This window comes from Rhipicephalus microplus, chromosome 7, assembly GCF_043290135.1.
Source record: "Rhipicephalus microplus isolate Deutch F79 chromosome 7, USDA_Rmic, whole genome shotgun sequence".
In the NCBI taxonomy this organism is placed as follows: Eukaryota; Metazoa; Arthropoda; class Arachnida; order Ixodida; family Ixodidae; genus Rhipicephalus; species Rhipicephalus microplus.
Genome location: NC_134706.1, coordinates 52,647,035 through 52,657,805, shown reverse-complemented (window position 1 = coordinate 52,657,805; position 10,771 = coordinate 52,647,035). Strand labels below are relative to the sequence as shown.

At 44.3% G+C, this 10,771-nt stretch overlaps 1 protein-coding gene across 1 annotated transcript; it reads right to left on the bottom strand.

Moving 5' to 3' along the window:
- Positions 1 to 253: 253 nt before the first annotated feature.
- Positions 254 to 10,771, bottom strand: LOC119179817 (dermonecrotic toxin SPH). The gene is made up of 6 exons (XM_075869183.1): positions 10,363 to 10,771; positions 9,354 to 9,591; positions 7,175 to 7,306; positions 3,162 to 3,281; positions 1,574 to 1,811; positions 254 to 1,038 (listed from the first exon to the last, which is right to left on the bottom strand). The coding sequence occupies exons 1-6, from the start codon at positions 10,435 to 10,437 to the stop codon at positions 837 to 839; spliced, it is 1,005 nt and encodes a 334-aa protein (XP_075725298.1). The 5' UTR covers positions 10,438 to 10,771; the 3' UTR covers positions 254 to 836.

Below are 10,771 nucleotides of genomic sequence, written 5' to 3'. Positions count from 1 at the left end.
AGCAGTTAGCAAAGTGCATTCATTATCGGGGCATACAGTACGTCGTATTTTTCAAAAGACTGCATACCATTTTTCACTACTTTTCTGTTTTGTGTCGCAACAAAAAGCGTACCATCTCTAACCTCGCACCGGTTTCTCTGGAAAGTGTGCTAAAATTTAAAAACAGAATTTTCCGATCTGCGTTTGGTATCCTTCAATCAGTGGGATGAATTTCCACAACAATTGCAGGTGGAGGCGATGACAATTGTACTCATTGAATGTATGGGAAAAGCTTTATTTTCCGTTGCTTCATACCAGTTTTCTGTCACATGTGTAACGTTGAAAGGGAACAGAACTATGAGTTATCTCAGTCTACGAGCCTCACATTTAAAATAAACGCAATCCAGTATTAAGGGTCATTAATTTCGATTCATTACTTAAATGCCAATCAGGCACAGAGTACTCAGCTATAAGCAGCAACCCGTGCCTTCAGTCAAACTATCAATTATTGGTAAGGAGTGAGACACCAATCATGTGCTCCCATCAAGACTATTAAGCACAGTCACTGACGTAACAAGGGGGGGGGGGAGAGAAGGGTTCAAACCTCTCAGAATTTTTCTTTAGTTGTGCATGTGTATATACCATACACACATGCATGAAAATGCATGCACGGACGTTCATAAAGTATGGTAACCTCCCCAATCCTCTCCAAAAATAACTGGCTACGCCGCAGCAAGCTTTCTATGGTTCAGGTGTGTTGTACTTAAAATGTTGGACTCTCGCAAATCGGCAGCACGTGTAGCGTAGTCATGAGTTATTCGCAATCTCAATAGGTTACGTTGATTCCGCTCTGGCCGTCAACGAAACCTGGGGAAGTCGTCATCACCTAGAATGTCCATGTCATCCGAGAGAAGCCTTGGAAACAGAGACAGTCCGCCGAAGCGAGTCCAGGGACTGTCGGCGACGTTGGCGGGTCGCAAAGTGGCGTTGAATTCACCCTCCTCCATTATCCTCGCCAAGCGCTGAGGCTTATTCGTGATTATGCCATCCACACCCCTCCTGAAACGAGAGTCAAAGTAAACCCGCTGTCAGACACCCGAAGAACTGATGTTGACGTCCATGAAAAGCTGTCGCAAAAGAAAACTTCACCGAGGAAAAAAAAGTCATGTTTAATCATTTAACCTCAGGAATAAGTAAATGCAGCCTCGCTTCTGAAGGAGGATAATCTAGATGGAAGGCGGAAGGAGAGGGGAAGCCCTGATGCTCTTTAGACGTATTTTGGCAAACATTATCACCGTACATAGAGCACCATCCCACCTGCACTCGTTACACTTCTATGAATACCTCCTTCTATAAAGACATCCCTCTGTTGTTGAGGACCGAAAGGTCCCGGGTTTGACTCCTTCTGACGGAACATTTTTGTTTTCTTTCTGATCACGCATAATTTTACGACGTCATTTCTCTGACGGAAATACGTCACTGAAGTCTTGTTGGACCATGGCTTGAAACACTTTCGTGTTAAAATCTGCGGTTCAGTAGCTGTTTATTCAGCCCATTTGTTACGACATTGACATAATTTGGTGAGTGAGTTTACCTGAGCGAACGGCGCATTTGCTTCGGCAAGTCCACCGTCCACTGGTAGGCCTTCTCGATGTAGCGGCCAACTTCTTCGGTGTCGCGGTCGTCGATGATGTCTCGTATCCTGGCGGGTGGTCGCAGGTAGGATAGGCAGTTCGAGATGCCATCTCCTTGCCAACGATGACCTTGTATTCCGAGGTCCACGTACAGGGTTCGTATATTGTCCAACTTGTCGTTGTTGCTGATGTCGAATCCTGTGCGAAAAAAAAAATGTTTGCCTATATCATGAATCGCCGACTCGTCTGGCAGTCCAGTAGTATAAGAACGGTTAACCATTACAAGTTTTTATTAGCCGTGTACATGTGTGTGCCATAAAGTGAAACGTACAGTAGTAATCTTAAAGAGGCTCGATGCGGGCTGGCTTATTTATACGTCTTTGTTTGGGCCAGATGTTACGCCGTATACTGGCCTATAGCATTGCGGAAGGTCTTTCAATTTTCATCTGTAAACATAAAAACGCACGCACCAGCATACGTAAACTAGGACTGAAACCCCTTTTCCCCGGAAAAAAAGTGCTTCTGGCACAGCAACTCAAACGAAGTATTAGAGAATTGAGTTGCAGCGCATCAAAACAGAATCACAGAAGGAGCGAGTGAGACCGATGTTCTAATTAAAAGTGGAATGTGAAGATGTAGCGTGTAATAAGGTATGGAACGTAGCAGTCATCACAAGGAACCTGCACTGTTTTTAACATCTTGGACAACGAAGGAAGTTGTCGCTGCTTCTATAGCTCACTGTATGTATTTAAGTTTTGTTGTGAGGGCAGCCAGAGTTTATCACTTTAAGACACGGTGTGTACAATTGTGCACGCCGACTTCTATGGCACGTCACGCACCACGTGTTTCTTCAAATGTTTTTAAATGTGGTGAGCACATTTGTGCAGGCTTCCTTAGTGGAGAACTATCAATATTTTAACTTCGTTTAACTGTGTATTGCTGCAGAGGATCATTTTGCTGTGTACACTATATCATGTTCGATGATAGTACGAAGTGGCGCGTTTCAGGACCAACTTTTTTTCTTCACTCGAAATAAACACTACAAAAGAATTGTGAAAGAATTACGGCACGAATGATTCATCGCTTATGCAAGTATGGAAGCTGACTGATTGCAGGAATATTAGATATTTACTTAAACTGAAGCTCACTCAAAACAGGGCATTCTGTCATTTTCTGTATCGTAATGTAACGCCGAGTGGTTTAATTATGTCACGAGAATTTGACACATATCTCCAGTTAACGCATTATAAATAGGGACTGAAAGGGCTATACACACTTTGAACTTTCTCATAGCAACAGCATTTGAGTTACCTGTAATACCGATCTCGTCGGTCCTCCTCCTTTAGCAGAATATTTGGCCATAGCTGAGGTCCTGCTTTGCAGTGCCTTCTTGTGTAAACAAGCATCATGTGCCTCAGCACACTGGCTTCGTAATTACCGTTGTTTATCGTACATAAATTTTTTGTACGAAAGCATATTGCTATGCACCATACAAGCACGTCGCGTAATGCAGTAAGATACAGTGATAAGAAAGACATTGATGGTCACCTATCTTGTCCAGCATGATGGGTGATAAGCGAGAGACTGTGTCGACTGCCCCACGCAGCACCTCTTTGTCGGAAACACTCGGAACTGACAGTAGGACATTCATGGCTTGCCATGTAGGTACTGCAAAAAAAAAAGTCAGAAAGCAATGAACCGGCAAGTTTACTGGCTTTTCTGCCACCAGGACGTCAACGTCAAAGGGAGAAAAGGTGGCATGGGGAACGTACGTTCACGTTCGCTTCACCAGGACATCCCTTCAGTGACTTTTCAGCTACAGAAGGGGTGTTTCGCTTGTTACTGTCCTCGCATTTTCTCCCAGGGCTCCGGTCATCCACCGTCACTGAGCCGACAGTTTTAGCGTTATACGAAAGCACCTAGACACTTTGCGCAGCACATTTTTCTAGGCTTTATTCTAATGTGAAGTCAATTCTGTAAGAACTGCTTCAGAAGTCTGTACAGAATATTGCTTACGTTCAGAGGTGGGAAAAACTTGTGGACCTTACTGAAATAACTCGTGAAATACGTTTATAACTTCGGACTCCCTCGGACTCAGACTAACAAAAATTTATCTGCGTCGTGCTTATTCGGACTCACGCTCACGAAACGTTTCCTCTGAACTCAGTCGGACTCAAACTCATCAGAACACTGCTCACTCGGACTCACTCAGACTCAGACTCGCGGCTCGGTCTAAGTCTCAGTGAGTCGACTCTTGATTCCGTTAGGCTAGAATTAGCTTATTCGAATATGGTGTCAGTGCTTTTTAACACTAATATGTCACGTGATCGATGGTCTTGTTGGCGCCGTTTGACATTGAATCTTCGAAAACGACTTCTGAGTTCATGCAAACCAGTAAAGTGATTTTTCTTGGGATGATAGCATAAGATATAATTATCAATAATTTCCCTTCAATAGTTGGTGAGGAGTGGGCGGCTCAAGACACCTCTCTACGTAATTCACACTTCTCATCAAATATAGAAATGGCGTATGAACGACATGGCTTTGGAATGGCGGTGATTAGGCGTGCATATAAGCGTCAATCCAAATAAGTCTGATAGTAGTGTTAAAGATGACTAGATAAGACCTTAGTTGGGCAAACGAAGTGAAGCTCAGTCAGACTCACTCACCAAATACATATTGCGCTTTGGACAGGACTCAAACTCTCCAAACTTTTCTTGAGCCGAACTCTCTCGAACTCGGATTCACGAAAATTTTCTTCAGCTAGACTCAGTCGGACTCAGACTCACGACAATATTACTCACCCGGACTGACTCAGACTCACGGTTCATCTTAGTGTGAACAAGTCTGAGTAAGCTCACGAGTGAGTTCGCTGACCTGTGCGTACATTAGGGGAAGATTATGAATGGGATTTAGTTAATATTTCCTTGTGATTATTGGAATGAATGGACATTGTTTTATTACGGCTGGCTGCGTCATTGCAGACAGTGAAAAAACTCCGCTGATTGAATGCTTTACAGCAACCGATCACATGAAAAAGAATCTTTCATGGCGAGAAAACTTTATAATCCGAGGAGCACAACACGTGTTGCACACTAACTTAATGTCTTAATCTCTGTAACATGATGAAATAAATAGCGATCTTCATCACACACACGTTCAGTTCATACACAACAAATGCCTTTCAGCATACGTATTGGACACACATAAACGTCAAGCTTTATGTTGTGAGACAGGCATGACTCTCAGTAAAGGAAAACGTTCGATACCCGTGAGGAAATCATCTTGTTGCCTCGCGTGATGGCTATGTCCGCGATATCTGGCCGGCACAGAGATATGCATATTTATTTTTAAACAGTTCAACTGTTCCTATGCAAATCGTGCACACAAACGCGGTCGGAAATGACCACAGCAATAGTGAAAGCCCCATATTATAGTGATTTGTCGCCCGTGTTTGAGGACTGTGTTGGAGCCGTACAGTGATGTACTTTAATAGAGCACTTATCACCATCAGCCTCACTATACGCCCACTGCAAGACAAATGCCTCTCCCATGTTCCGCCAGTCCATTCGGTCCTGTGCTTGCTGCTTTCACTTTATAGATGACAACTTTCTAATCTAATCTGCCCACCTAACTTTCTGTCTCCCTTTCACCCGCTTGTCTTCTCTTGGAATGCAGTCTGTGATCTGCGTGCGTGTGCTGCCTAATGTGCTGTTTATCTCTCTTCCCTCTCTCCTCTCTATCTTTCATCTCCTCCACCCTCCTCGCATGCACAAGGTAGCAAACCGGCTTCTTTTAGACTGGGTAACCTCCCTGCCGTTCTTTTTCTCCTATTTTCCTTTTTTCCTTCAGTCTGCGATCTTTATTGACCAGTGCTTATCTTGCTATCGCGCTACCTGCCCCGCACATGATCATTTATTACTGATTTCGACTATGATGTCAACACCCATTTGTTCCCAAATACACTCTGCTTTCTTCTGCTCTCTTACGGTTAAACCTATCATTTTCCTTTCCATTGATCGCTGCGTCGTCCTCTACTTAAGTGGAACCCTCTTTTTAGTCCTACAAGTTTCTGCTCCGTCGGTAAGTACCGACAATATTCAGCTGTTATATACCTTCCTCTTGAGGGATCGTGGCAGTCTACCAGTCATGAATTGATAATGCTTGCCGAATGTGCTGCAGCCCATTTTTTTTTCTTCTAGTTACTTCAATATCGTGGTTGGTCTCTATGGTTACTACCTGTCCTAAGTAGACGTACTATTTTACAACCTAATGTGCACTGCTGCGTATCTCGAAGCGCAGTTCTTTTCCTGTGTGGTTGTACATTGCTTTCGTTTTCTGCAGAATAACTTTAAGACCTACCTTTCTGGTCTCCTTGTGTAATTCAGTAATCGTGGATTGCGATTCGCCCCAGAGTTACTCAGCAATGCAATGTCTTTGGTTAAGCCCAGGTGAACTTAGATATGGAACTCATGAAGTTCACCTGCTAAGTGACGCCACACAGGAAGATAAAGAGTGTTCCACACTCGCCTTCATGGCTAGAGATGGCGCTGACTGCCGCTCCCACGTTTAATGCAGCCGTATACCTCATAAAGTGGGAAGGGGGATAGCCACCATGGTAACTCAGTTGGTAGAGCATCGGACGCGTTATTCGAAAGTCGCAGGTTCGGTTCCTGCCCACGGCAAGTTATCTTTTCATCCACTTCTCTTTCTTCACACTTATATTACAATAACTTCTATTGACATCCCCTACACTTTTCATGGCATGGTTGTCTGTTAGATTCAATTGATAAGTGCGCTAAAAACGGAAAATGAACCAAAGGAGCCAAACAGGTATCTGTCGAAGATGTTCCCCTTTAAAAGGATTCGAAAGGTATGCTTAATTATCCATTGATACCTTGTACAGCTGAACTGTTGAAGCTCAACCTCATTGTCATCTAATATGCATTGCGTTTGGTAGTTTTGGTCATCCATTCTTGATCACGCTGCTATGATGGGAGATGGTTCATCATGCGAATGCTACTTGGTGATAGCACCGTTTATTTTCCTAAATGACTCAGCCCAGCGTAGGGTAGTTGAACACGGTTTTATAGAAGCACGTCTCACTGCGTTCCGAACTGTATACATACAATCATTCGTGATAGCATGTTCATGTATTCCGTCTGTGTTTACTGCATGATAAAATTTTAAGGCGTGAAAAACAATTGTTGTTGCTTTGCACGTTCACAAAAAAACACAGTGTTAAAAATGGTACAACTGGTGAAAAAAAAACATTTTCCTTTATAAAACTATGATTTTATTTTTTTGTTTTTATTAGGCAGGTGAATTTTTACCTATGGTCACATTTCTGTACGATTGATTTCACCACCACAATATAATCAATAAAGTTGTAATGCATGCGTATGCGAATTATTGTTTGGTGACAAAAGTAATATTACATAAAGCACTCGGAATAGATAACGAAATACTCCAATAATATTCTTCACGATACTGTTAAAGAGATTGGTGTAAATATATATGTAAATAAACAAAAAAATCAAAATAGGCATGGATTCTCCCACCTCTTCTCCAGAGGTCTCGCAGTAGCTTTCGCCCGATGTCGACACCTGCCCGGTATTTTTGCTTTTCTTCGACGTTGCTCACTTTGAGATCCAAGAACAGGAGGGCTAGTTTATCGCTGTATTTGGCGCCACCTGAAATGCAGGTACCGAACGTGACGAAACACAATCTGCTGCATGCGCATTCTATAGAGTATACTCGACTTGTAGTTAATTTGACTTGGGCGACTGCAACACACTCAGCATTACAATTGAGATTACTGCATGTAGTTCGTACGGAAAGCTGGTGTTTCGCACGCGTTTCGTGTTAGCAGCAGGAGGTGCTTCGTACCTCCTGCTGTCGATGACTGAGATGTAAGGGGTACACGTTAAATTAGTAAAAGGAAATTGTGCACGTTAAGTTAGAAAAACGGGCGCGATGGTTCATAGAAATCTTTTTCGGCTTTTAGCGCGAAAAAAAAGAATTTCATGATTACGAGGATTACCACTTTTCAAACACCAAAGCCTGGGCTTGAACCCCAGCACAGTAAAAAAAAATGTTTTAAGCCTTATTTTCTAATAGTGGTGGTCGTGTTACGTTGCAAATAGACGGGCAGCTTTCTCCTTGAGAAGCCACAGAAACGCTTGCGCACTTGAAATGGCGTGAGAACCTCACCCAACTTCCTATAGACGATGCATCGCATTCCAAGCGCGTGCTTGGAAAAAGGCCAGGTTCGTGCTTCGCTTGCCAACGTCATGCGTCGCGTTCGAAAGTGGTGCAAATCTGGGCTGAAAACTCCCGACCATATCTCATCCGCATGTGAAATGGCAAAAAGAACGGATGGGTTGCTTTAGGAAAAAAAAGGGTGTTTACAAGATATATGTGAAAGCTGCCGCAACACCGCGTAAACAAGCAGACTATCCAAACAAGGTTCACGTTTTGTGCCAAATCGTCTTCATCACGCCCGCTCAGGAACAGCTGTGCCATTTCTGCATGCAAATATGTCGACACAGAAGCTGCTGATTGGCTGAGTTACATATTTCCTTTTTTTTTTCGTGTCTATCAATAAAAACGTCTTGACCTCGCCGTGCACGAAGGCTCACACGAATTTCGTGGTATCGAATACCGGTCACGGCGGCCTTACTTAAAATAAGCCGAAGTGCTAATAGGCCGGAGCACTTAGATTTTGGTGCACGTTAAAGAGCCCCAAGTGGTCGAAATTTCCGGAGCCCTCTATTATGGCGTCTCAAAAATTCATATCGTGGCTTACCAGAACAACTGACTGTGTCTTCGGCTCTTTAACCTGCTTCACGCCACAGAGGTGGACGATGAAAAGTGCATTCACGTATTTGAACAGTATCGATGAGCTTGACAAACCGTAGTGACACCTTGCAAATTCGTGTAATGAGCCACTCTGTCAGCACACGTCCCCGCCCAGCAGACAAAAATCTCGGTCTAAATATTTATTTTTGTTCTTTCTACTTAACTTTTATCATTTTTCTTCTTCCTCTTTCTTTCTTTCAGTCCCCAATCTCCTTCTCGGCACAGCACACTTCCTCATTTGGGGCTGCCACGTCACTGTAATATGTGCAGAGATCATGGCAACCCAAGGACCAACGGCTACCGCCGTTGTGAGAATCCCTTATTCATGCCGATTTTATTTTACCATACAATGCAGCCCTCTTCTTTTGGACAAAATAAAGCGGGATGGGGAGGAGACACCAAAGCCATGGTTGTTTTGACACACCAAAACACCCATGACATTGGTGTTTTCGTTTGTCACAACATCCTTATCGTATGGTGTTAGTTATAGACATGGGAAGCACCCTTAAGGGCGCCAATTGCTTTTGTAGTTTATGTATGCAGTTCGTGTGATCAACTAAGGGTGTCAGTGGAGTAACAGGGGCAGCGCAAGAGCGAATAGAAAGGGCGATATGAAGGCAGAACAGTGCATGCTTTGTCATCTTCGCTTTCTTAGTATTTGTTTGCGGCCCCTTTTACTTCAGTACGAATCCAAACCTACTCGCTCGCTTTTCTGTCATTCGGTAAGGCTCTAAGCTCTGTCAGCTCAGTGCGTGTCTTCTGAATCCGAGCTAGTTATCCTCTTTCACTCTGTGGAATGGCTCGCAATTGTTTCTACACATTCGCGGAATTGCGTTTTCATCTTGCGCAACTCGAGGCCCTCGAAGCCCGCATACTTACGGCCGCTCGTAGTCTTGCGGACGTACTGCAGGAAGCGGGGCACATCCTCCTCGATATCGCACGCCCTGAAGCAGTCGCACGGCACGCCGTGGAAGAGCCTGGTGGCCGTGCCGTTATCGGCGAAGCTCACGTCCGCTTCCACCGAGTTCGCGCCGTCGGCCATGGCTTCGTCCAGCTTGGCTACGGAGTTCACCATGTGGGCGATGTTGTACACGGGCCTCCGGTCAATAGCCGCTGCCTTAGGATTTCAAAGTGACAAAGAATTGGGCTGACACAAGGATAGATGTAGAACGCACTATGGCAACCACACAAGCCACGAGAAAATCCAAGACTTTCGGTCCTGGATGAATTTTATTTAAGCTAGAGAATTTCTTTCCTGCAATATCCGTATGGATTTTCTTGTGGCTTCGTGCTACAATGGGTTGGTTGTCAATTTTTTTTTCTTTCATAAGCCTTATTCCACCTTTATATTCCACCTTGCGGGTTTCCGAATAACAGAGTTATAGTGCATTATCAAAATAAGGGAAAACGGCGAAACAAAGAATGGTCTTTCATTAAAAGTTGTCCGGACTAGGCAGGCTGCGCTCCTTAAGCATTGATTACGACGCACTCTGAGTCTTTCAGATGTTTTTGATATAACCCAAACAGCTACTAGCGGGTGTAATGTACCGGCCGCTTACTTATTGTCTGTAAGCTAAAGACCGATTGCAGCTAAACACCAATTGCATCAAGTCCAGTACGATGGAGCGTATAGGCGAAGCGAGACTTTTTAGCAGGCCAGCGGCAATACACAGTAATCGGCTAAGTGTGATAAGATCCGCGCAGTAGCCCAGCTATCAGAAATAAAACAAAGCATAAGACCACAAAAAGGTGAAAACTTGGGGTGATACCTGTAGCACGCGAAGTAGTGATGTGGGTATATATAACGTACGTTTAGGCAAGGCCAAGCTTCGTCAACCCCTGGCGTGTAACATAATAACTGATGCAGAAATCTTGACAGGTTACTCACATTTCGAAGGGCAATCGTGAGTATCACGACCACCGCTGCACCTGGCACCGCCTTTGTCCGCCGCTTTGAGCCCATCGTCCAGCAATAAACGTCCAGTAACTTCCGTGTAGTGTATGCGACACTGGGTCAGCTCTCTTGCTAGCGTAATCCCGAAAGTGAAGTAGAAAAAAAAAACGCACTCCACCGGTGTTCCACAGCGACCACAGCAAACTTTCCTTGACGCACAATTAAACCGATGCACCCGGTTTTAAAATGTCCATGCACATAAGCACTCTAGCTTTAGAGGCCTGCGAGTAATCAATTTCCGTCACTACGCGCCAGAGACAGCGAGTGGCTAATGAGGACTCGCAGGCGCAACCGCCTCTTTATGCATCACGCTTCCAACTTCGTGGTTGTAGGAATACAACGC

Bases quoted from the DNA above. Each gene is read 5' to 3' on its own strand.
- LOC119179817 (XM_075869183.1), bottom strand. From the start codon at position 10,437: ATGGGCTCAAAGCGGCGGACAAAGGCGGTGCCAGGTGCAGCGGTGGTC. The intron at 9,592-10,362 runs GTGAGTAACCTG...TGAAATCCTAAG, and splicing joins TCACGATTGCCCTTCGAAAT to GCAGCGGCTATTGACCGGAG. The intron at 1,812-3,161 runs GTGACCATCAAT...TTTTTCGCACAG, and splicing joins CATCATGCTGGACAAGATAG to GATTCGACATCAGCAACAAC.